Source organism: Gobio gobio (assembly GCF_949357685.1).
Source record: "Gobio gobio genome assembly, chromosome: 19".
NCBI classification, from domain to species: domain Eukaryota; kingdom Metazoa; phylum Chordata; class Actinopteri; order Cypriniformes; family Gobionidae; genus Gobio; species Gobio gobio.
The window spans coordinates 2,004,141-2,031,949 of NC_137112.1; the positions used below are offsets into that span (position 1 = coordinate 2,004,141).

Here is a 27,809-nt window from a genome sequence, read left to right on the forward strand (position 1 = left end):
TATTTTTATTGGTTACTAATTAAAACATTCCTTGTAACGGATTGGACAGCTTTTGTCAAATAATGCTGTTGCTAAGTAACAATAATGCACTTTTGTCGAACGCTCAGCTCAATCTGCTCTATACAGACGCGCTCCGCTCATGATCCGTTCACCGGGAAAACACTGTTCACTCAAATCCCGCTCCGACATGACATTTCTCTGTACTGTAGCTTACTATACTTGTAGCCATTAAACAATGTATTTTGTTTCATATTTATATTTAAATATTATAATGTTATTTTTAAATTTAGTCTAGGCTATACTGATTATGAAGTTCAAAGATGCACAATATGTCAAAGACATTGAGTGCGTCAGAAATTATTTGACCACTTCATTAACCCCTAGAAGTCTGGGCTGTTTTGGGGCCCTTTAGAAGTTTTGACATACTCTGACATTTGTGCTTTTTTCAGTTGCTTATAAACATATTAATGGCAAAAGTTTAATTACAATGTATTTAGCACAAACTGGGCTACCATAATATGTGAGCAACATGTATGTACAGGCTTGTATTTTTCAGATAATAATATTGATGCGTGGTTTTTGGAGTTTTTTTTTTTTTAATTAATGCCTCAAAACACACAATAGACATGTCCACAAGACTTTTGACTAATGGGTGTTGTTGCCTAGAGTTTTTGCTCAAACAGATGTGAGAATCATTTTCTTTATAAAGGCAGTATGTGAGGAGGCGTGAACGACAATGAATAATGCTGGGTATCACACCTGAGAGAACAAAAGAACGCATAATGAGCCGCATAATGATGGAGCCTCAGGTATGTGACTGAGATGGAGCTAAGCAACAGGACAAAGGAAATACATTTTGTTGTAGTTTATTTAGAATGTAGTCAACAAAGGCCTATTATATTTTAAATGATCAAACTATTTGACTACACTGCAAAAAAATGCTCTTCTTATTTAGTATTTTTTTTATTGTTTCCAGTCCAAATATCTAAAGATTCTTAAATCAAGATTCAGTTACTAAATAAGTACAATTTTCTGGGGGAAAAAATAAAAATGAAGTGAGTTTTTGCTTAAAACAAGCTCAATTATCTGCCAAAATAAGAAACAATATTTCAAGCAAAAGTCTTATGCTAAAAAAACTGTAATATTGGGACACTCAACCCAATTCAGTATTCAGTAATGTGCAAAAGGCCACTTGAGTGAGAGAATGTCAGAGCAATATCGCGCTAACCATAGCAGGGACTCTTATTATGAAAGTACGTAGAGTGTGTGCAGCTGGAAGATACAGAGTTCATTCAGCACGGCGCGAACAGCAGATTGCATCGGCTGCTGCAGAATCGGGTTTACGGCATTCACGAGCGCTGAAGACATGCATCAAAGCCTTTGTCAGCCTCAGATAGTGATGGGCAGACCGAGGCTTCGTGAAGCTCTGAAACAGTTGAAGCAAATGTGCCATATTGTTTCGAAGCTTCGAATCAATCTGAATCAATCAATCTTTTATTGAAAAATATGATTTGCTCTGCTTTTGAAGAACTTAGCCGACTTCTTTTTTTACATTTATAATTTTTTCGTGTGGAGAGAGAGTCCCTTCTGCCACTCCCCAATCTACCGTCCCAGAGTGAGATGGTACTTTGGCTGGTGGCCAAGGTGACCTGAGGGCGGTGCGTGGTCCTTGGGCCACGCCCCCTCTCGCACATCGCTTTCCGCGAGTGCTGGACTGAAGCAGCGGCCCGTCTCTGACGCCTCGTTCGTTTCGTTCACACTCCAGATAGCACTTTGATGTCGATCGCCGCATCCCAAGGTGGGCTGGAGTCCTTTGGGGATGATGATTAGGTTGTGCTCCGCCTTCGGGTGTGCCAGCGCTGCCTGATCCGACCTAGAGTTGACAGCCGTGTTATCTCGGGCAGCCGCGAGTCTCGCACTGGTGTGGAACTCCACCCTGTCGCGAGTGCTCGTGGTTGCGCGATTGGTTTTTGCTGTTGGGCCCCGCCCCCAATGCCTTTCGCTCCCGAGGTGCATGAGGAGATCACGCGGAAGTCCCCGTGCTTCCCGCGACCGTTTGGTGGCCTCCTCCGCCTTCTCTGCCCTTGATGGGGCCGCGGCCTATGGTACACTGCCCCCCCCCCCCTCCACTGTTGAATTCTCTGTTGCGCACTAGGGTGTCCACAGAGGGCTTTGACGTGGCGTGGCTGTCCTAAGCACCCTCCCAAAGCCTGTGGGCTCGTCTACTTCGGTGGCGTGGTCCTGCAGAGCTACAGGCAGGCCGCCGCCCCTTTGCACATGCACAAGGGTGGAGCCGACCCAGGGCTCTTCTATGAGCTGCGTGCAGCCACCGATCCCGCCCTCTGGGCGGTGAAGGTGGCAACACGCTCCCTCGGTCGGGCGATGTCCACAGCTGTGGTCCGGGAGAAACACCTGGCCTTACCTGGTGATGTGGGGGGGTTGAGTGAGCCCGCCTCCTCAACTCGCCCATATCCCAGGCTGGCCTCTTCGGCGGCGTGGCTGAGAACTGCGCCCAACGGTTCTCAGCCGCCCCAGAGCAGACTGAGGCTGTAACACGTACTGCCCCAGCGGCTAGCTGCTGCACCCAGCCGCCGGCTCAGTCGCCTCAGTTCGCTCACCGCCAAGGGGGCCCTCCCGCCCGGCCCCAGCAGCAGCTTTCACCTGGGCCGCTCCGTGGAGCTGGTTGCAGGATGACGCCTAGTCCGCTCCCCGGTCTGGTTAAACGCCAGGCTGGAGGTGGACAAATTTAGAGATGGGTCCCAGTTCTTTCCAGGGGATGGTAGCATGGTGGAGGGCTGGGGGAAAATCCTTCTGCTGCTGGCCCCCGGGCTGGCGGCACTTGGAAAGAACTGGTTTCCCCATCTCTGAGGTCCCAGAGACCGGTGATGGCAATGTGTGCCGCCCCCCGCGCCGCACCGCTCTCGTCCCTCTCTGTCACCAGCCTCCTCTCAAAGCAGACCCCAGTGGAACGTGCATCCTTCCCTGGTCTCCTCTGTCAGGACACAGCTGCTGACTGTGCCCCCACACCGGGACGCTACGCCTCCCATGTCCGGGCCAGTCACGCTGCCCCACCTGGGTTACGTCTGTGGTTCGAGTGACCCCGCTGGTCAGTTCCTGGGAGCCTGGTTACAGCTTCAGGGACTGTCTGCTGGGTCGCGAAGACCATCAGGCTCGGCTACACAATTCGGTTCGCACAGGCTCCTCCTCGCTTCTGGGGAGTCTGCGCTCCATGGTGGGGGCCAATAAAAGGCCCCAGTCATGCGTGCAGAGGTTGCCACCCTACTGGCAAAGGGTGCGATCGAGCCTGTCCCTCCAGCCGGAATGAAGTCCGGCTTCCTCAGCCCTGACTTCATTGTACCCTAGGAAACCAGTGGGTTACGGCCAATCCTGGACCTGCCCATCCTGAACCGATCCCTTCACAGGTTTCCGTTCAGGATGTTGGTAGCGAACGCCTCCTCGGACGCGTTCGTCCGGTAGATTGGTTGCAGCGATCGTCCTGAAGGCTGCTGACTTCCATGTCTCCTTCCTCGACACGGACCATTCCTATGGTTTGCTTTGAGGGGCGGACATTCAGTACGCAATCCTCCCATTCGGGCCAGCTCTGTCCCCTCGTGACTCCACTTAGTCTATCGAGGCAGCCCTTGCGCCACTCAGGCAGCACGGGGTTCGCATCCTGAACTACCTCGACAACTGGCTCGTACTGGGTCACTCTCGAGAGCAGGTGTGCGAACACAGAGTCCAAGTGCTCCGGCACTTAGCCCGTCTGGGCCTTTGGGTCAACTGGGAGAAGAGTGACTCTGCCCCGTGCAGAGGATCTTTTTTCTTAGTATGGTTTCCGACTCGGTCGCCTTGTGCGTGCTGCTTACCAGCGAGCGCGCGCAGTCACTGCTGACTTGCCTTTGTTAATGGGCATGGCATTCGGGCACGCTCCGGGTCCCAGTGACTCGGGCCTGCCTGCAAACCCTCACCCTGTGGCCGAACCTCAACTTCTACGGGCCGGTGTGCACTTAGAGCGAGTTTCCAGGCATGTTGTCGTATCGACGGATGCCTCTGCCACGGGTTGGGGTGCCATGTGCAATGGACAAGCAGCCTGGACAGGACCCCAGTTCGCCCTGCTCCGTTTCCGGACGTTGCTGAAGGGTCAACATGTACTGGTCAGGATAGACAACACGGCCGTTGTAGCGTACATCAACCACCAGGGCCATATGCCGTATGTCTCAACTCGCCTGCCATCTCGTTCTATGGAGTCAGAAGCGCCTGAGGTCCCTTCGTGCTGTCCATATTCCGGGAGTCCTGAACCGTGCAGCCGACGAGCTCTCACGGCTTCAGCCACTTCCGGGAGAATGGAGACTCCATCCCCAGACGGTCCAGCTGATTTGGGAACAGTTCGGCAACGCACAGGTAGATCTGTTTGCCTCCCTCGACTCTTCTCATTGCAGCCTGTTCTATTCCCTGACCGAGGGTACGCTCGGAACGGGTGCACTGGCGCACAGCTGGCCGCGGGACCTATGCAAATATGCGTTCCCCCCAGTGTGCCTTCTCGCACAGCTCTTGTGCAAGATCAGGGAGGACAAGGAGCAGGTCCTTCTGGTCGCCCCGTTCTGGCACGGCCAGACCTGGTTCCCCGAACTCTTACTCTTTGCAACAGCCCCTCCCTGGCCTATTCCTCTGAGGCCTCCTTACTCAGAGACGGGGCACCCTTTGGCATTCGCGTCCCGACCTGTGGAACCTCCAGGCGTGTGGCTCCTGGACGGGACGCGCAGGTTTGAGTACCCTACCACCTACGGTGGTGGCTACCATCACTTCCACTAGGGCAGAGTCCACTCGGCATGCCTATGCGTTGAAGTGGAACCTCTTCGTCACCTGGTGTTCTTCCCGCCAAGAAGACCCCTGGAAATGCCCGATCGGGTCCGTGCTCTCGTTCCTCCAAGAAGGGTTGGAGCAAAGGCTGTCTCCCTTTACCCTTAAAGTTTACGTCGCCGCAATATCTGCCCACCACGATCTCTTGGGGGACAAAAAGGCAAGTCAGCACGACCTGCTCATTTAGTTCCTGAGGGGAGCTAAATCCACCTCGTTCTCCACTCGTACCCTCTTGGGACCTCTCAGTAGTCTTAGATGCTCTGCATAGGTCCCCTTTTGAGCCTTTGCGGTCGGTCGATATTAAGTTCTTGTCTATGAAGACAGCGCTACTGACCGCATTGGCCTCCATCAAGAGGGTAGGGGACCTGCAAGCATTTTCAGTTGACGAAGCGTGCCTGGAATTCGGGTCGGGTAACTCTCACGTGATCCTGAGACCCCGGCTAGGATATGTGCCCAAGGTTCCCACCACTCCGTTCCGAGACCAGGTGGTGAACCTGCAAGCGCTGCCTTTGTAGAGGGCAGACCAAACCTTGGCACTGCTCTGTCCAGTACGCGCTCTCTGCGCTTACATAGACAGGACGCAGTGTTCAGGACCTCAGACCAGCTCTTTGTCTGTTATGGTGGAGAGCGGAAGGGAAGAGCTCTCGCGAAACAGAGACTGTCTTACTGGCAAGGTCGACCGTGTCCCTTTGGGGTTAGGGCCCACTCCACTCGGAGTGTGGCCTCCTCTTGGGCTCTTGCGCACGGTGCCTCGCTAACAGACATCTGCAGAGCTGCAGGCTGGGTGACACCTAACACATTCGCCAGATTCTATAATCTCCCAGTGGAGCCAGTGTCCGACTATGTACTCGCCTCTACTAGTGGCCGGTAATGGACCAGGCTCAGGTGTCTTCACTTGCTCGCCATTCCACTCCACGGACTGGATACGTGCGATTATTCCTCAGGTGAGCTTCCCGAAAGCCCTGAGTTCCTCCAGCACTGTCTTACGCTGACACCAGTTCAGTCTGCCCTCTCTCGAGCCCAGACCCTCGTGCTCGGCCAGGTGCCCCGTGTGTTTGGTTCCCCTCCGGCGACCCCCACACGTGTATTTCCACCGTAAGCCTCCTCAGTGAGCAGGTGTCTTTCCCATGGCAAGTCCCTGCCACCCCTGGGGTTAAAAATCCACCTTCGGCGGGTACCCCAGAGTTTTCCCATATGCAGCCCATAGCGGGTCATATGTGTACTCTCTAAGTCCTCCCTACGGGTAGGCATCTTGGCATTTCCTCACTGGAATATGCATCCCAGTGTATCTTGGTATTCCTGTGATAAGTGGGAGTCCTTCGTCCGTACTAGTCTTATGACAGGGCACTCGCACTTACGCAGGGCACTGGAAGACAGCTGAGTGGCGTGATTATATTGGGACCCCCATTTGTTAGTCACTAACGTTACGTCGTAGTGACTGAATGAAAGGGAACGTCTCAGTTACGGATGTAACCCTCGTTCCCTGAGGAGGGAACGGAGACGTAACGTCCCTTTGCCACATCCGCTGTGCTGCTGGAACGGCCGGGAGTTCAGTCTTGGCTCCTCAGCAGGTAACATAATGCGATATTGCCCACGTACTTCCTTATATACCCACACGGTGGGGCGGAGTTACGTATGCAAATTCCGCATGCCCATGGCATTGGCACTACCATTGGGCGTTTTCTAAGATCTCGAAGATGATTGGCTTCTAGGTGAAACCCCCATTCGTTATTCACTAATGTTACGTCTCCGTTGTCTCCTCAGGGAACAAGGGTTACATCCGTAACCGAGACGTTTCACGTCAGCCATCCCTACCCTCAGATTGGATGCATATTGTGTTTGTGTGCGTCCTATATAAGTGAGTACTGTTAATGCTTTCTGTTCACTGATTTATGCTCGTTATCAGTTATGACGCAGTTATCAGCTGTGAATGTTACGTGGCGATGCAAATTCATCTGTGCTTGCCGTAATAATTCAGCTGTCGATCAACAATGTTCAGAGTTATAATGTTTATTACATTATAGTAAGTCATGTAGATATATAATGATAGTAAATGTGATGGAAGATGTTATATCAGGTGTTCATACATCATTGTTATTGTATGAGGGGAGCAGCCTATAGACATATGTGAAGGATAATAATTTGTAATGATGTTGCTGCTATACACAAGTTAACGCGCCAAATCGTAGGCGGCGCCATTACTCTACACAAATGCATTTCATTTCCGCCGGAAGTGGTTTGCGCAGCGTCTGCCGGTGTAAACACAGCAGCGAACACAAAATTGGAACTATTAACGGTTTGGATTCATATGAAATTTGCAGTTCACAAATGGATGGGTTCAGGAGCTGCAGATCATGAAGCCTATGTAACGTTAACCTTTTACCTTGAAGCATTCTGCACCGTTCTGTGTTCTCAGGTTGCACTACTTGCAAATACACACTGAAAAATATCTGATTGTGTGACACTTCTTGCTTTTGCACATCATACGGTTATTGCGATTGTGTGACACTTCTTGCTTTTGCACATTATACTGATTTAAGTATATTTATTGTGAAGATTGTGGGTATGGATGCAACAGACACTTATGGCTGTATTTAATGCACATTTATTTCAGCACAACGCTAGGGCTCATGTTTGTCAGAGCACAACATACAGACACAATCTTATCGAGGAATGTCATGTCTTCGTCCTTGCTTGGCAACACCATGTGAATCGTTACTTTATCTGACAAAATAGTGTACTTGTTACGGACGGTTCCAATCACCCTTTCCACGTGAATTCGGAGGTGGGCATTTTTTCTTGTGCTCCCCACATCTCTTGCATCCAGCTGACAGCGTTCTTTTGTGAAAGCAGGGATCTTTACCTCGGCACACATAAGTCCCACACTGTCCTTTATGTCAAAGCCGCGATCAGCCAACACCATATCCCCAGGTAACAGTTTGTCTTACAGCCGCGATCCAAGCGAGCCGACGACTCTGTTACCTCGGATACTTGGTCTCCGTGGTTGCGTCTCCAAGCAGGAAAGCGGTGGAAAGTTAATCCATTTTCGACCTTTTTCCCATGGCGATTATGTGATGCAGTGTTACACCCCACAATGCAGCAACGGTTTACCATGGTTTCCAATAATAACGCCAAATTAAGACACACGACTGAGAGGGAGCACGTCTACTACCGCACACGTCGTTCCCGAGCCACTTTTCTTCATGTTGTAATTGTTTAACGTTATATCCTCTTTGTAACTGCGATATCAGTGCTTTGTCGGCACAACGGATCCAGCTAGCGAAACAAACCCAGCCCGCCAGAACGGAAGTCGATTGCATCGATGGGAGGAGTTTACGATGTTGAGCGGAAACGGCTCAAAAACTTGTGTATTAGAATACTGCTCTTTGTGTGTTGCAGAGAAACCACACACACATGCACATCCACATCCACAACCATACCAGCCAAGTATATGCCAGCTGATAAGCACCCAGCCCCTTACGAACCAAATCCATTCTGATGGAGATAGGACACGCTGACTGTACCTCAGGTTTCTCAGCTAAATGTGCTTAACCTGCTCACACATTGTGCCAACCATCGCATAATTCTCTGCAATTATCCCCAAGCTCTGATTAAGCTACCGGGATCCATTCCCTCTGAACGCTGCAAAGGAATCCCTCTTGACTCTAACACCTAAGCCCTTCACAGTCCACGGCAGTCCTATTCCTCTTTGCTATGTATTCATGTTTATGTAAAGGCTGACTCCACCCTCTGCTGTTGATCTCTTTATACCAGTGTTAATAAATCAGTCAAATTGACCCTTCACTCTGTGGTGTTCTGACCGGCACACCTGGTTCACTGCGATCTAAACTAGCCCTAAAAATCTTCAGGTAGCCCTTCGCTACAAATAAATACAAATAACTGAATAATTGGTTATGATGAATGTTATAAGTAAAATATTTGGGATTTAAAACATGATGCAATGCAATTATGATTTTAAATAGTATAGTGTGACTTCAGGTTGACACAGTCTTGTGTCTATGATGTACATTTTATGGTGCTGCAGGATTCATATTTAAACAGTCTTTTTGCGTTTAATATTCGCAGATGCTAACAGAATAAACTTAGCCTACCTTACAATCAGCAGCTGAATTCATTGCTCTCAGAAATGAACAGCTTTTCATGAGGTAAATTATTCCAGGATTATTCCTCCTTCACTTGAGTTGCGTCGACTCTGGATCACCTCAGTAATTGAATCTGAAAGAGCTTGCACTCCGTGGGCGTGGTCACGTTACCGGATAATGAGACGCTCTAGAACGATGGACATGTCTCTCTTTTCAAACGGATTACATAAACACAGAATATTTGTTTTCGTTTTGATTTACATTATTTAAAACCTGACATTTCAAAGTTTTTTTAGACATACGTCTCATGTTCGTGTGATAAGTTTTCACTAAGCTGAAGAGAATCAGATTAGACATCAATTACAGAGAGGCTGAAGATTGCACATCATGTTTGTTTTCTTTATTTAGCAAAAAGCACAACATTTTGTTTTTATTGTGACTGTACACAAAAAATTTAACTTAACAAATTATAATGATGTATAACACTTGCCTGAATGATACAAATTGACAGAGTTATTTGAGTCTCTTTGGCACTGATCACTCTTTGGAGTCGATCACGAGGACACAACCGCCGACTCGAGGGGGTTAAGTTGTTTTGAAGAAAGCCTTTCTTTAAAGTGAATTTCGTTTTTTATAAATTGTATCTTAATTTTAATAAATGTTTCATCAGCCAATTGGCTAGATTTAATAAAGAAGCAAATAGACTATAGCAGACAATAATCGTGACTTGGAGGTGCTGGCGCAATCACTTGCATGGCTCTTGAACACGTCTCATAAATAAACCCAAACTCAGCCTCACAGACATGAGAAATATGTGTATAGAAAGCTTGAAATGTCCTAAACAATTAAAAATGAAAAGAAATAGTCAAGCAAAGCGCAGTGTTTGTGAGAGCAGCTCATGACTGGCGTCTCAGAGCGGTTCTGTTCAGATGCTGCGCTCCATCACTGCATGTGCTGTGAGTTTAACACACATAATTTACACTAATGAGAACTCTACTCAGAAACGTCCATGCGGTCGGCAAAAAGGGCAGACCTTTTCGGGACTACGTTAATATGTATTAATAATAAAAAAAGAATGTATTGAAGCAATTCAAAATACACTAGTGCACTTTCTTTTATAAATTTGAATTCTGGAAAAAGTGGCTGGTAAACCTGGGCATCCACCAGCCACTGTGGCAAAAAAGTTAATTTCCCGCCCTGGCCATACTCGAAAAAACACTTTCTGAAACTTGTGTGAATCCTGAAGGAGTGTATTTGACACTCATGTGGATCATGTGACACTGAAGACTGGAGTAATGATGATCAATTCAGCTTTGATCACAGGAATAAAAGTACAATTGTAATAATATTTCACAATATTACTGTGTTTTCTGTATTTTTGACTGAATAAATGCAGCCTTGGTGAGCATAAGACACTTCAAAAACATTAAAAATAGTAATATTTCTAAACTTTTGACCGGCACTGTGTGTGTGTATATATATATATATATATATATATATATATATATATATATATATATATATATATATATATATATATCTTACCAGGTGCATTATGTGTGATGTGGACATCGCCTGTTATTGTACTGTTAGTGAGTACAGGTGCGGTCACATGACCTCCACTCCGAGCTGCGGTTCTGACATACGGCCCAGTGTGAGATCTCGAATGTTTTTTGTTGCTGCGAATCTCTAAAAATTACAAGAGAAAAAAATGTAGGCAATATAAAACAATTTGATTGGCTATAAATATGTTTCTGCTGTGTTTCTAGGATAAAATATCTTCAAATTCACCACTTAGTATTCACAAATTATAGAAGCCTAACTTGAGGAGCAGAGAAAAACTTTAAATAACAAAACTAAAACTTAACAAGGTGATGAATAACATACTAACATACTGTAGGTTCATTAGCCATTATCTAGTTAAGTCATGTTACAACTAAAATGAATATGTTTTTATTAAAACAACAAGTTTGACATACTGTAATGACTCGGGTCCCGGCTCATTCTGTGCAAGAAAAGAAATACGACAATTAGACTATAAAACAGGAATATTTACATGTCTTTGGGGAGAAAATGGTGGCAGGGATTCCTCCGAGGGGAAGTGCTCAGGGAAGTTCACAAGTGTGTGTTTAAAAGTGGAGTGGAACGCAGCATATAAAGCCAAAGTATACTTCATTTTTTACGTGTACGCAAGGGTCAGCGTGTATGGTTTGTGAGTCGAGGAGAGAGATTGCTCAAAACTGCGCATGCGTTGAACACTTGTGTGCGTGTACCAGTCAAAAGAAGTATAGTTTCAGCTTAAAGACGGGGCAAAGCCAAAACCTGAATACTTCTGTAGCAGACAGCACACTCAAGGGCCCAGTTTATGGCTGGGCCACTCTCTGTCCATAACAGTGGACAAAGGTTTGCTACATTTTGATTGGATCTTGGTGGACTGACACAAACAACCTGCCCAACGCCATCAGATAAAGATGATTGGAGAACAGCCAGACACCTCTTAGAGGCCAAGAAGACTGGTAACTACTCTGGTAACGAGACCAGGAAGGACAGGACATCTCATTGGTCCACATGCAGTTTCTGCCCTTCACCCAAATCCCTAATGGCCTGTTTGTGACTGCCATACAAATTCCACAGGACCTTAGCAGTAGTGGGTGAAAGAAAGACCACAATGATCCATCCAAATCCATTCATAACTTTGTTTGGAAACCTTAAGACTGATATAAACTACACACATCCATTTCATACTTATTCAGAGAAAGAAGTATTCTCATCTTACACAGATTCAGCTGTTAATGAACAAATGAATGAATGTATGACATTTCAATCTTTTTCCATCATGTTTGGTGTCTATTTGTTTAGAATATTGCCAAGGGTATTCTGATGGTGGTTTGGAAAGTGAGAAATGCATTGGTAAACTTTAAAGACACTTTAAAGACTTCTAACTATGTACAGTATGCAAATGAGTTCCACAGGGGAAAGAAGGGTGGGCCACACTGTGGACCCCCTCTGATGCCAGCAGCCAATCGCAACACTGGAATGGAGAAGCGCCAAATTGCAATCTCCTCCTATTCGGAAAAGGATAAAGGTACCCTTTCAACTGACACCTTGTTCTGAGTCTCCCCGTGAGGATGAGACTATGACAGAGCAACCAAGTTCTGAGTTTCTCCTTGAGAGAGACAAACAGTTCACCAAGTTCTGAGTCTGAGTCCTGCAAGGATGAAACTGAAACAGATCACCAAGTTCTGAGTCTCTGGTTAATCCAGAGAGACAACAAAAGATCAGAGGATCTGAGTCTACAGCTTTTGAGGCAGCAACAGAAACGACCACGTTCTGAGCCTCCAGCCTGTGAGGAAAGAGACATTAACAAACTCTACGTTCAGAGTTTTAGTCCAGCGAGACGACTACAGCACATCCCGAGTCTCCATGCCAGAGAGACCAGAGCGGATTGACCAAGTCCTGAGTGTCTGACCCACAGAGTCAGAAGACATTTGCAACAAGGTTAAGCTCAGGAGAGCAAACCTTCACTTCAAGGTTCCTCCGTCTGCGTGTTCCAGATTAAGGACCTTCTGCACCTACTTCAGGGCCTCATCTGCGTGTTCCAGATTTTAGGACCCTTTGATGCTCCAGGAGATCAGCATCCCACAGATCTTCGTGTTCAAGGCTGTTGAAACGGATTCCAGCTCCTTTCCCACTGCATTGTCACCCAGCACAACCAGTGGAAGAAGTCACCGCCATCGGACTGCTTACTCTACCAAGTGGAACGTAAATATCACTTAACCAAAACTCTTTCTAGAGACCTTGGCATTGTTGTATATTATCAGTATATGATTTTCTAATTTACATTAGAGGTAATATAACTGATGCTAGTTAATAACAAATAATCTTTCATTTATTTGTTTGATGCATAATAATGTTCTTTACCTTATTTTCAGAGAAACAACAGTTTATCTTTCCATAAGATAACGCAACTCTTCCATAGCCACACTCAATGCATCTTATGCACTTTATTCCTTTAGCATTCATTGTATTCACTTAGTAGTTGTGTTAGTTATTCTTGTTTATCTTTTGTTAATAAAATCTATTTTATTACAATTGTGTCTTACTTGTGCTGATAATACAGAAAAGGCTCTACAAGTTAGAAATCTCACCAATCTCTCAGATAAATCAGCTGACCAACTCTCCGTACTTTACATTCAATCTAAAATGATTGACCAGCTCCTGTTTGGAGTTTTCTCATAGAGCCAAGGTAAAAGACCTTGACTAGTGTCCCAAACTAAGAGAGGGGGAAGGTGGTCATCTGATGTACTCATAACCACACCTTAAGTGACAGGTGATCCAAAATCACAACGTCAGCGGTGACGTGAGTACCAATCACTACCTTACTTAACGTCCTTGGATGGACGAAAGTGAAATTATTACACTTCTGTACGTGAGATTTTGTTTTTGTTTTTTAGTTTTTAATAAATTTGCAAATATTTCAAACAAACCTCTTTCATGTTGTCATTATGGGGTATTGTTTGTAGAATTTTGAGGGTAAAAAGCACAGTGTCATCTGCATACATTAAAATGTTAACACCAGACCATACTTGAGGGAGATCATTAATATAAATACTAAATAAAATAGGTCCTAAAATAGATCCTTGAGGGACCCCTGTAATACAGTTAGCAAAAGAAGAGCACTTATCAGCAACTCTAGTACATTGTATCCTATCAGTCAAGTATGATTTCATCCGGGTCAAAGCAGTAGCAGAGAAATTAAAATTGTGAAGTTTGTAGATTAAACAGTTATGATTAACTGTGTCAAATGCCTTTGCAAGATCTAAAAACACAACTCCAACAACACCACCTTTATCAAGTTGACTTTTAATTTGTTCAACAAAAAAACAATTAGCTGTTTCGGTAGAATTACTCTTTTGAAAACCAAATTGCAGTGGGTGTAAATTGACTTTACTTTCATTTAAATAAGAAACTAGTTGGTCACAAACTACCCTTTCAGCAATTTTCGATGCTATTGGAAGGATACTTATTGGTCTATAATTTGATGGAAGAGTCCTATCACCTGCTTTAAAGATCGGTGTCACTACTGCCGCCTTCCAGCAAGATGGAAAATATGAGTTTGTTATTGACAGATTTATCAGGTGTGTTAAAGGTCTGCAAAAAGATGATTTATAAGGTTTTTAAAAATTTGCATAAATATCATAGACATCTTTGGACCTAGATCCTTTTAGATTATCAAATATTTTCATTACAGTAGATTCTGAAACATTTTCAATTGTGAAAACAGGAGTTTCATTGTTTATATGTTCTAGTACTCCTGATCCAGCACCACATTTTCTGGCAAGACACTGTACAGAATCCATAAAGAATGAATTTAAAATTGTAGCTATTTGTTCTTTATTTTCTGTTAATCTCGATCGGTCCTTTATAACCCAATTTTGAACTGATTTATTCTCTTTCTTTGTAATAAATAAATCAACAATTTTCCAAATTAATTTACTATTTCCTTTGGAATCATTAATTAATTTAATAAAATAATCAGCTTTGGCCTACCTTAATTCTTTCACTACTTTGTTTCGCAAATCCTGGAATTTTCTCTTAAAAGAAACTAGCCCTGGGGGACGGGGTTGAGCTATGCATACAATCTCTTCATATTTGAACGAAAGATGGCCTAAACCCCGCCACTGGCTAAGTCGCTATCAATTCTGCACAGCACCAACCTGAATTATATGCCCTACCATTAAAGTGACACATCATTTCGGTGGCAGGGTTGGAGCTCTCAGTGTCCTCGCCCACCCATATGCGAGATTGCAAACATAGCGTTAATCGGTGGCGACGACACATACCCATATTGTCTCATCCTCCCTACATCAGCAACATACCGCTGATGTCATACCGCTGATGTCATACCGCTGATGTCATACCGCTGATGTCTGTGAACATGAGCCGAACATGGGTTATTCCACTGCCCTCTCAATCTAAAGGAAGATCAGGAAGGAACGAAAGCCCAACTGAGCCGATGATTTATGGCTGGGGAGAAATTGATTGTTTAATCTAACACGAGCAATCTCTCCTCTAATGCGGCAACATGGCAGCCACAGCCCGCCTGCAGCACGTTTCATAACATTCATCTGCTCAGCATACACAGTCGGGGTGGCTGAGAAGATTAATCTCCCTTCTCATCGCCATCCCAAGAGCACTTGCAGATCAGTCTCGTCAGCCGCCAGATCGTCAGAGGGAAGAACGCCTTCCCGTGATGATCAGCAAGCTCTATCCGAGAAACCTGTGATGTGCGTCCGCGCTCAGCCTCGGCATGAGTGGGACCGCATCATCAGCCTCGGATGCCAAACCCTCTTCCATCAGGAAGAGAATCAGACGAGAGCGGAGCGATCTCAGATTGACAAACGCTCACATTATACAAACAAACAGCTCCATAAGAGCTGACTGTGCATGCTCTTAACCCAGGCAGAAAAACACACGGCTTGTGTGTATACAATAATGAATTTGGATCACCTTAACACGAAGCATTCAGACAGAACAGTCCCTGAAGACGAAAAAGTGGTGACATGTTTGCAAGATGCCCTTATATACTTCCTGGTCGCACCTTGATGACATCATAGGCTGTCGCCGGTCAATAGGATTGCCGTGATTCGATAGTAGTTCAGACACCTGTCACGCTGGAGGCGTTCCCCGAAGCGTCAGCTGACGCAGCGTGAGTTCCCTTTCGAAAAGGAACAACTTCGACAAACAATCTCTACTATAATTAGAGAATTTAGAAAATAGCCTACAATAACTGAAGAAAAATGCAAAGCTTTTAAGATACGGGAATCATTTAATACAGGGGTGTCCAAAGTCCGGCCCGCGGGCCAAATGCGGCCCGGGGATGAATTTCAAACGGCCCGCAGCGTGTCTATTAAAATATATTATATGTGGCCCACCAGACATAATTTACAAATCGTGCATTTTCACAATGTCAATGCAAGGTGGCAGTACTAGATTTTAGGCCAGGGAAACAGCACCAAAAGCGGAACGAACAGCGCTGCTTGTGCGGGCTATGGTGAGCAGTGCAACTCGCAAGCTCTGAATCTGAACAAATGTGTTTACTTGCTGAGTGTCTCGATCACGCGACCACTAAACAGCCCGTGAGAAGCGTTCGAGTTCGGCACAGAGGTCTCTGGTAGAAGCTGCAAATCTCTCTCTGAATTAATTTAGTTTAAAACCAGTTAAACAGCGCTGACTTAATCAACAACACTAACGTGCAAATCAGGAGAACCACTGAGCCCATCCAGTTAAAATACTTTTCAAACAACAATTCACCAACATTTATCATGGCTTTACTGTGTAACACTAACTGTAACCGTGGTAATTTGTCAGAAATGTAGGTTAACATCTCATTTTATTTTATTTGTAATGTAGACATGTATTAAATGAGTAATAAAGGCCAAATTAAAGACTATTTTTGTCATAAGCTTGCAGTTGTGCATTTGTATTTATATGTTTATAGACCATAAAGCCATTCTAGATATAGAAATAATATTTTTAACTTTTTACCATGCAGTGAGGAGCCATGTGTGCACTGCAAAATTTCTTTTTGTTTTTTGGCTTGTTTCTAGTCTAAATATATCTAAACAAATTTTTTAATAAAGATGCATTTATACTGTTAAATGATATAAGATATTTTTTCTTGTTTTCTGGAAAATAAAATGAAATTGAAGTGAGTTTTTGCTTAAAACAAGCCAATATATCTGCCAATGGGGTAATAAAAATAATATTGTTAATAAAAATAATATTGTTTCTGTTTGCAATCTTGTTTCTTCTTTCTGTCGTAAACAGAAACAAGATTATTTTTATTTACCCCATTGGCAGATAATTTGCTTGTTTTAAGCAAAAACTCTATTCATTTAGATTTTTTTACCCAGAAATCAAGAAAAATTATGTAATTTTCCTTAGTAAAAGCAGTGCTTGAAGTGGAAAAAATAAAGTGCCGGTACTCACCAGAGGGGGCGGGGCTTTGTTGGGGGCGTGGTTATGGGGGGATTGTTTAGTCAATAATTCAAGAAGGTCCGTATTTTAAAGCTCTTCTAACTTGTTCTCAGCCTTAGAACTAACATATAGTTCTTGTAATTGTGTAAATATATCATTTGTTACAATAAGGGTTTATTTACAAAGCAAGACCATTGACGGCACCTCATTAGGCTACCATGCAGGCCAATGTTCACTTTTGTCTTTCTTTTTTCTAAATCAAATAGCAACACAGTTAGAAACTATAGCTGGGTCATTCCTGGTATGCGGTAACATTTTGGCTTCATAAATGATGGGGAAAAAAGTACATGATTTTCATGTTTTTAGCATTCTACCAAAATGGTGACATGTTTAACTAGTCGGAATACATATTGGTCAAGCTCAGGGACTAAAAAAATAATAATTATGGGTAGATTCATTGTTCAGACACGGGCCGTGAAGGTGTTCCACCCTGTTAGGGACATATACATAGTTATCACAAAATATTAATAATGTAAATGTTAAACAATAACAAGTTTTTCTTGGATAGTATATGTCCCTTATGCCATCATGGTATTTTTTTTAAATTCTTGAAACAATAACAAAACTATTATTGATGAATAGAATGTCTTGATTATTAAGAACAGGTACTTTTTGTACCCATTTTTGCCAACAGGATGGTAAATAATAAAAAAAATGTGTTAAAAAACATATATTGTATATGCTGTTAATGATCCTCACCTCCCAAAATAAAACATAAGTATGCAAAACATTTAACTTTGCTGTCAAATTATTATTTAAAAATGACTGGCCTAACAGGGTGGAAGACCATAACAGTGGATGAGTTTTCCCTCATTGTCCTGCATGATTTGCCATCAGTAATGTGTGGCACTGCACCTATATAACATGGTTTTATATATAATATTTATATGCATATATGTGTTTATAGAATTTGCAATATACACTAAATACGATTTATTCTATTATAATTTCCACCCTGTTAGGTTTATAGATCTAACAGGGTGGAATCAACAGGGTGGAAAATTTTAAGATAAGTTAGCCGTAGCTCTTTGAGGGATCAACATTTAGCTAGCTAACCTTCTACAGATAAACAGAACTTTTATAACTATGTCAGATATGTTTTTACATTTTTTTGACCAGACAAACATTCTTCATAACAGAGCCTAACAGGGTGAACTTTAAGAGTTGGACAAGCAGGATAACATTTCAAAAACAACAAAAAAAAGGTAGAGGTGAAAGCTTAATTTTGTACAGTTGAATTCCAGCAGGAAAAACGAATTATGTAATTTCCTGAAAATTGTCTCAATGAAATTGCGTTTTTTTTGGAAGTCGAGAAATACATACTAACAGGGTGGAAGATGACAGTAAATGAAGACAATTGTAAAAAAAATAACTATAGTTTCATATGCTTTATATGTATAACTAGAGGTAGTTTAGCCTATTCTATAACATAATCTAAAATATTATGAGATTTTTATCATTTCATGGTTTATATATAAACCAGATAGCAAAAAATATATAGTTCTTGTGGAAGTTGATTACTTTTCACTGAGGACATGATAAAATTGAATGCATATATCAATAAAAAGGTGTGTAAAATACAAAATAGTGTAACAGAATAAATTCTCTGTCAAAGTTAAGGTTATAGGGATGTTACATTTATGTGTGTGTAATACATTCTGTCCTTAGGGACTTGCCGTAGGCAAGAGAGGGATGGGCATGCGCAGGAGGTTACTGTTGGTCCCTGGAGAACATGTGGTAAAGATGTGGGAGAATTAAAAGTGCACTGTTAATCTAAGTCTCGTTTTCATTTTTTTTTCATGTGAAAGTGTTTAGGCGAACCCGATACAAAAGCTCGGTTACAATAGTATTTTTAATATCTATTATATCTGTTTAAGTGATAAAGAAGACCTACATTTATAATTTAAGCCATTTCTTATAAATATGTGACTCATTTTATAGAAAAAAATGAGTAGGTAAATCATAAAGACAGAAAAGTCAAAACAGCGGCAAAAGCGACGCATGCACTTTTCACTTGTAAAACTCAAGGGTGTATGGGTAATGTAGTCTCTGTTCGCAAATGAGCGTACCGGTACGCTAAAAGCACGTTCTGGGCGCACGGAGAGGTGGCGGTATGCTCAACAGTGTTGGGAATAACGGCGTTATAGATAAACGGCGTTACTAACGGAATTACTTTTTTCAGTAACGAGTAATCAAACGAATTACTGTTTCTTCCGTTACAACGCCGTTAGCGTTACTGAGGAAAAAAAATGCGGCGTTACTATAATTGAGCTCACTGAAGCGGTTTCATCCGAACAGGCTCTCTGTCAGTCGGACCTGCAACGTGTGTGTGTGTGTGTGTGTGTGTGCGCGCGCCAGCCATGCGTGTTGGGGGTGGGTTGGGTGGTACACATAACTGATGATGATTGGTGGGTGTGAGACAAGGTTGAGGTTGATAGGTTGAGTTCACGCACACACACACACACACACACACACACACACACACACACACACTATGACGCACACGCATATGCACAGTCAGCGATGGCAAGTCCAACGACTTCAAAGGTAGTTTTCGCAAACTGGAAGTATAAGCGCTACTTTTCCCTCGTTGAGGTGAAAGGTACAAATGTTTATGTAACGTGCAACTTATGCCCAGGAAGAAAGAGTCTATCCACGTCGGTGGCAAGTAATTCTAATCTAATGAAGCCTCACATCATCACAGCCACAACATTAGTGGCTAAAAACCCAGGTGATAACGTGAGCTACCAGAGGAGTAGTAAAGAAGTACTGCTACTATTTACACAATATTTAAACTATAGTAGTGATACTACTGATAATATTTACAATAATGTATTGAATTTGATAGGTGTCTCTCACGTTGTCCCACAGCAACATTACAATAGTGTACATTTAATGTACAATGTTTTATAATAGCAATTTATTCTATTTAGTGTCCAATTCATTCATTTAACATATTTAAAATTGGGGGCATCCCAATTTGACATATTTGAACATTTGAAAGAAAGAAAAAAGTAACACAGTAGTTACTTTCCCTGGTAATTAGTTACTTTTATAATGATGTAACTCAGTTACTAACTCAGTTACTATTTGTAAGAAGTAACTAGTAACTATAACTAATTACTTTTTTAAAGTAACGTGCCCAACACTGATGCTCAAGATCCATATTTGGAAGTGGCGGTACTGAGTACCAGCGCGTACCGGCCCCGGCCCCCGGGTGTGTCCACAACATCGCATCTGGCCCCCTTTTAAAAAAGTTTGGACACCCCTGATTTAATATGTTTCAGAAGTGAAAGCACTGTACCATAAGCATCAGTACCATAAGCACATTTTAAGAGACATTTGTTACAGACGCTAAACAAGAAAAGGATTACATCTGTACAGTGGTAGCACTAATAAGAACAAAGTTCAAATGTTACCTGATCTTCCCTAAAACGTGGAGTTCTGCAGGTCCAGGATATTTGGGTTATGTTGGATCTCTTTAGTAAATGAAACCCCTGACATCAGTGCTGAAGGGTTGTCCTCGACTGCTTTTCTTCAGGCAGACAGTGCTGGAACTGAAGGAGCTAAACTATACACACATGAGAAACCTGAGCTGTGTTCAGCCCCAGAAATGTTGCAAAACTTTTTTTAAAGGGGAACTGAAAGTGTGGTGCGCTGAATATCCTCTTCTGATGACGCAAGAGTTGCTTGCAACTATGAGAAGGCCATTATTTGTGTTCTTTTTTAATAGTTTTCAGAGCCTGTTGAAATCTGTCTAAAGGCACACCTTAAGAAAATTTGCTCTTTTTTTTCGATTTACAGAAAATATATATGTTTGTATTGAACATTTATGGAGCAACAGATTTTGTGTGAAAATGAATCATAAAAGTGGTTTATTTTATTTAAAATTCTTAAAAATGTATGGGGTGTCAAAAATGTATTTTGCACAAAGCCAAACAAGAGAAAACGCATCTCAAACCGATTACACACCGTTTGCAGGAAACAGGACGTTCAACCCGGAAACCGTAGCAAAACGTAGGGATGGCAATTTCAAAACACTGCTTCATGAAGCTTCAAAGCTTGACGAATCTTCTTTTTCGAATCAATTGGTTCGGAGTGTGCGTTCAAGTCATGTCGTCAAGATCGTATTTACACATGAACGCCACCACGAAGTCGTAAATACCAGTGGGAAGTTCGGGATTTTCTTTAAGCCCCAATCTGGGGTGTGTTTCCAAACGACGTAGCTCACTGCTTAACTACCATAGTACGATATATCGTTGAAGAAATCAACTAGCTACTGACGACTGTTTCCTGAAACCGTATTGTCGCAAATTTGTCGTCCAACCACGTTGGTTAATGATGTCACGCAGGTAGTGGAGTAATGACTTCTTTTAATGAATCCGTTTAAGGTTGAATTAAAGCTAGATTTTTTGCTATAAATTATGAACATGGCATCTGAGGACTAATTTTTAATTATAAATTTAATTTAATTAATACATTTTTCTCAGTTATTTTGCTTTATTTCCAGATTCAATCATTGGCTCGTCCTTACGTACTAGAGCACGTCCGCACATGCGCAATCTTAAAAAACAGTGCTTTAAATCTCTTGACAAACTAAAAGACGTAAATTACATTTGTATTGTATTCTAAATAAAAGATATAGATTGTTCTGTATGTCAGCTTGCTTATTTTGCTCAAGAGAAGGATTTATTAAGTCCACATGTTATGCAAACGAGAAACTATGCTTCTAACCACAGGTCGAGAGCTTTCGTTCCAACCACGCAACTTTGCGATGCTGTTTGCGAATGTCCGTTGGAACTATGGTTTCAGGGCACTGACTCGTTGAACTATACTGATAACGACGGAACTAGCGACCATAGTTGGCTAACAAAGCTTTCGGGAAAAGCACCCCTGAACGAGTTGGAGGCGTGTCAGTGAGAAACATGGCTCAATCAATGGATGCAACATCTGTAGTTGAATATAACGGTATTTAGCCGTGACACTGTCAGGATTTGTCATTTACAACAAAGTAAGCCAGCATTGTAATATAACAATTAGCCTAATATATAATGATACAGTTTACAGTGGCTTCATAGATGAATTCAAAACGTAAAAGATTAAAACTCACCTGATGCACATTCTTTGTTCTTCATTTTCTATAAGCAGAGTTCACAAACCTTGCTGTATTTTCGTGAGATTCATTAAAAGAAGGTACACCGCCATCTTGCTCCGACCAAAGAGAGTTGAACGCACATAATGTCATAAACACGACCTCTCACCTCGTAAATATGAAAATCCCAGGAGGACTTGAATGCACCAACATTTTATTAAATGCCAAGGTATCAGAAATACAAGAACATAGCAAAATTGCAAAGGTTACTTACAATTAAATAATAATAAAAGTAAAACATAATTCGCACATACATAGGGCCCATAAAACAGACCAGAAAACTTTAATGAAATAAATGAAAAGGTTGAAACAAATTTGTCTTAAGAGCTTTAAGATTCTTAGATGATGAAATATGTTGGATGTAATGTTGGACCTCTTTTGTAAAAACAATGAATAAAGGATTTTTATTAATACATTTTCTGCGGTGAATGTGAAAGTTTGCAAGGAGCAATAATAGATTAATTAATAATAAAGTTTTCATTAATTTGAGCTTTTTGTGTATTCAAGAAGCCAAACAGTACATCCTTTAAAAACAAAGAGAAAGCCGTAAACACATTGCAGTGAATACATTTAGAGAAATCGTCCCAAAATAGTTTTGTGTGAGGACAATCCCAGAAAATATGAAGAGCAGTTTCATCAGGAGCACCACAGAAAGAACAACTTGTGTCTATATCTGACTTAAACCTTTAAAACAAACTTCACCGGGGTAAAATTTGTGTTATAATTTGAATGAAATTTCTCTAACCTTGTTCGTGATTATGCATTTCAAAGGCAGAGTCCATACTTTTTTCCAATCAATATGATCAACCAAATTCTTCCAATAAGACGCCACATATTGAAATTGTTACAAGCTCCTTTTGAAAGAGAGATCTAATTCTATAATTACGTGATGAAGGATGTGAAGAAAACGTCTCGGTTACGTATGTAACCCTCATTCCCTGAAGGAGGGAACGGAGACGTACGTCGAAACTGACCGACGAATTGGGATCTGGTTTCAGAGACCAATCTACTTCGAGTGTATAGAAACAAGCCAATAAACATTGGCATGCGGTCACGCATTCCACGCACCGCCCCGCGTTGCGGGTATAAATACGGAAGTGGAAGTACCGCATATCGTTTTCAACTGAGGAGCCGAGATAAGTGGCTCGGGCCTTCAGCTGAAGCACAGCACCTGGCGACGGGACGTACGTCTCTTTTCCCTCCTTCAGGGAACGAGTGTTACATACGTAACCTAGACGTTCCCTTTCAGTCTGTCACGTTCGACGTATGTCGGAACTGACTGACGAATTGGGATCCCTACCAACACGCCAGAGCTCGCTGGACCACTCCTATGTTAGAGTGGGAGTCAGGGCTCCTGGCAGGGAAGGACAATCACTCAGCGTGACTATTGGATAACGCTGGGAAAGCGTGCCCGCCTCAGGAGATGGTACGCTGCGGAGCCACGTCCTCCAATGGAAGGAGAGGTGGAAATACACATAAGGACTAACCTATCAGGGTAGTACAACATATGGAAGTCTCTGGGGTGGATCCAAACTGGTCCCAGGGGGGAAAGAACACGCCCAGAGACGACAGAGCGGGCTCAGTCCAGGGAAAGACACGGGGCTAGCCCATTGGGGTAGCAGATACCGTGGAGAATACATATATGGGGTAGCCGTGAGGGGACCGCAACATATGGAACCCAGCCTACACACACGTTCCACAAGCATACGGGTGTAGGCCTGGCGCCAGATGGCTGCAACGTCTGACACCGAAGGGGTGACGGAGGAACTCACAGGGTTAGCCGTTTCCGGGGAACACAACTGGAGCGAATAGACACACGTATCCGGCCCAGAGGGCGGGAGTGGCGTTGCAAGCCGACACTAGAACAGGTACTTAGTGCTACTGGCCACTGGGGGCGAGGATGCGGGAAGATACCGGCTCTACACGGAGGCTATAAAATCTAGCGAACGTGTTAGGTGTCGCCCAGCCCGCAGCTCTACAAATATCTGTCAGCGAGGCGCCTTGAGCCAGCGCCCAGGATGAAGCTACGCTCCTTGTGGAGTGTGCTCGCACCCCGAACGGGCAAGGCACGTCTTGGGACTGGTAAGCCAAGAAGATGGCATCCACTATCCAGTGGGCTTGGAGACAGCCTTTCCCTTCTGCTGGCCTCCATAACAGACAAAGAGCTGCTGTGAGGATCTGAAGCTCTGAGTCTGGTCAACGTAAGGGCGGAGAGTGCAGACGGGACATAAAGCTAGGGCTGGGTCTGCCTCCTCCGAAGGCAGCGCTTGCAGGTTCACCACCTGGTCCCGAAAGGGAGTGGTAGGAACCTTGGACACACATCCAGGCCCGGGGTCTCAGGACAACGTGAGAGTTGGCCGGCCCGAATTCTAGGCACGATTCGTCGACCGAAAGTGCATGCAGGTCCCCTACCCTCTTGATTGAGGCCAGTGCCGTCAGGAGAACTGTCTTCATGGACAGGTTTTTTAGCTCAACAGACTGCAAAGGCTCAAATGGAGGCCCCTGGAGTGCTCTAAGCACCAGGGATAAGTCCCAAGAGGGTAACGAGGTTGAACGAGGAGGATTAAGTCTTCTCGCACCTCTGAGGAACCTGACGATTAAGTCGTGCTTACCTAAGGATTTACCGTCTACTGCATCGTGATAGGCCGCTATTGCCGCAACGAACACTTTGAGGGTGGAGGGAGACAGCCTTCGCTCCAGCCCATCCTGCAGGAAGGAAAGCACAACGTTAATCGAACACTTCCAGGGGTCTTCCCGGCGGGAAGAACACCACTCAACAAACAGGTTCCACTTCAGAGAGTAGAGGCGCCTCGTAGAGGGAATGGTGTCTACCACTGCCTGTGGCAGACCACCTAGAACCTCCGCGTCCCGTCCAGGGACCAGACATGGAGATTCCAGAGGTCTGGACGCAGGTGCCATAGAGTGCCCCGCCCCTGAGAAAGAAGGTCCTTCCTCAAGGGGATCGGCCAGGGAGGGGCTGTCGCGAGGAGTGTGAGTTCCGGGAACCAGGTCCGGTTGGGCCAGTAGGGCGCAACTAACAAGACCTGCTCCTCGTCCTCCCTGACCTTGCACAGTGTCTGTGCGAGAAGGCTCACTGGGGGAAACGCATATTTGCGTAGGTCCCGGGGCCAGCTGTGCGCCAGTGCATCTGTGCCTAAGGTACCCCCGGTCAGGGAATAGTACAACTGGCAATGGGTCGACTCCGGAGAAGCGAACAGGTCTACCTGTGGAACTCCGAAGTGGTCCCATATCAGCTGGATGCTCCGGGGGTGGAGTCGCCATTCTCCCGGAGGTATCGACTGATGAGAGAGCTCGTCGGCTGTCTGGTTCAGCGCACCTGGGATGTGAATGGCACGAAGTGACCTCACAAACTTCTGACTTCACAGGAGGAGATGGCGGACGAGCCGGAGCATGCAACAGGAGCGCAGACCACCCTGTCGGTTGATGTACGTAACGGCCGCAGTGCTGTCCGAATGGACCAGTACGTGCTTGTCCCGGAGCGGTTTCTTGAACCGGGCCAGGGCAAGACGTACCGCCAGTAACTCTAGGCAATTGATATGCCAACGCAGTTGGGGCCCCGTCCACAGACCCGAAACTGCGTGCCCGTTGTACGTGGCCCCCCAGCCCGTGGATGAGGCATTGTGAAGACCACAGCATGCCTGGACACCTGTTCTAAGGACACTCTGGCCCGGAGAAACGAGGGGTCTAACCACGGGTTGAAGGTTTGGCCACAGTAAGGAGTAACTGAGACCCGGTACTGACCACGCTGCCACACCCATCTCGGGACTAGGTCGTGCAACCAGCGTTGAAGCAGTCTCATATGAAGCAATCCGAGCGGCGTTACCGCGGCTGCAGATGCCATATGCCCCAGGAGCCTCTGAAAGAATTTCAGTGGGACCGCTGTCCTGCCTTTGAACGTATTCAAGCAGTTCAACACTGACCGGACGCGCTCTGGAGTGAGGCGCGCTGTCCGGCTGACAGAATCCAGCTCCATACCGAGATAAGAGATCCTCTGCGCGGGGCAGAGTTTGCTCTTCTCTCGGTTGACCCGAAGTCCCAACAGGCTGAGGTGACTGAGTACCATGTCCCTGTGTTCGCACAACTGATCCTGAGACTGAGCCAGTATGAGCCAGTCATCGAAATAGTTGAGTATCCGAACGCCGCGTTCTCTGAGCAGAACAATGGCTGCCTCGACGACTTTCGTGAAGACGCGAGGCGACAGGGACAGCCCGAAGGGCAAGACTTTGTACTGATATGCCCTCCCCTCAAACGCAAAGCGCAGGAACGGTCTGTGTCGAGGAAGGATAGAGACATGAAAGTACGCGTCCTTCAGGTCGATCGCTGCGAACCAATCTCGGGGACGGATGCATTGGAAAATGCGTTTCTGTGTTAACATTTTGAACGGGAGCATGTGCAGGGCCTTAACCCACCCCCTTTCTAGGGTACAATGAAGTAGGGGCTGTAGAACCCCGACCTCATATCGGCAGGAGGAACCGGCTCGATCACGCCCTTCACCAGCAGGACATCGATCTCGGACCGCAAGACATGGGCGTCACTGCTCCGCACGGAGGTGAAGAGGATGCCCTTGTACTTGGGAGGCCGGCGTGCGAACTGAATTGCATAGCCGAGTCTGATGGTACGGATGAGCCAGCATGACGGCCTGGGGAGACCTAGCCAGATACCAAGGGTTCCACTCGAGCCTGACACTCGCGGCGGCCCGGGAAAGCATAGCCGTGAGCACTGGTTCAGACTCGGACAACGCTACCACACCCGAAGGGGATAACGCAGCCAGATCCTCATCTCCAGAGTCCATTAGCTCATCCCCCGATGCAGCTATCGATAGCATATTCTCAGTCGGAGCCCCGAAAGTAATGGCTGGCCCCCCATGGGAAGGACCAGCGCGTTCTTCCGGAAGCTCTACCGGCGCAGCGGAGGGGGGAGGGGCCCGAGGAGCCTGTTGACCCAGCGGGAGTGCCCTCACTGTAACCCTCAGGTCTCCATCAAAGGCATCATCCAAAGTAGCAGCCCTCTGCTTTGCAGCGGGAGGACCACTAGATCGGGGGATACGCAATGGGACTTCACCCCTTTTGAGGTATTGGAGCCTAGACCGTAATACTGCGATGGTCATGTTCGCGCAGTGCGAACATGAGTCATCCACGAAAGCCGCCTCAGCGTGCCGAACGCCCAAACACGTGAGACAGCGATTGTGTCCGTCAACTGGAGATAGATACCGACGGCATCCAGAAACACAAGGGTTTGAATGACATCTTGAAAAAGACTCAGGGTCAAACCATGTTGCTCTTTTAGAAGAAGAAAAAACACTTCGGCAAGTGCCGAGGCACACAGGGGAAATGGCCGCGGCTCACAGCAGTTCAAAGGTGCAAGCCTGCTGTGAGCACTCAGAGGAAAAGGCCCAGCGAGCTGTGAGAACAGCTGTTTGTTTTCTGTTTGTTTCACTCGCGACCACCACTGCAAGGCACCGTAACACCGACACTGGAAGCAGGTAGGCAGTTTTTCTCTTCTTCTCTTGACTCGTAGTCTTGAAAAACACTCTTCGTAGGAACATAGAAATGCTCAGCTCCGAAGTTGAAAGCGATATGCGGTACTTCCACTTCCGTATTTATACCCGCTACGCGGGGCAGCGCGTGGAATGC

General features: G+C 44.9%; 1 protein-coding gene across 2 annotated transcripts in view; it reads right to left on the reverse strand.

Moving 5' to 3' along the window:
• Window positions 1–20,606, reverse strand: part of LOC307143531 (NACHT, LRR and PYD domains-containing protein 1 homolog) — a 37,130-nt gene extending 16,524 nt beyond the window's left edge. The window contains exons 1-3 of one of the 2 annotated variants that reach the window (XM_079845189.1): window positions 20,423–20,606; window positions 10,943–10,968; window positions 10,509–10,652 (exon numbers count right to left, since the gene is read on the reverse strand). In XM_079845189.1, coding sequence (XP_079701315.1) covers window positions 10,509–10,652; window positions 10,943–10,967 — 169 coding nt within the window. In that variant the 5' untranslated portion in view covers window position 10,968; window positions 20,423–20,606. Of the gene's footprint in view, window positions 1–10,508; window positions 10,653–10,942; window positions 11,048–20,422 lie in introns of those variants that run through there. The other variant, XM_079845190.1, reaches the window with a different exon arrangement.
• Window positions 20,607–27,809: the final 7,203 nt, after the last annotated feature.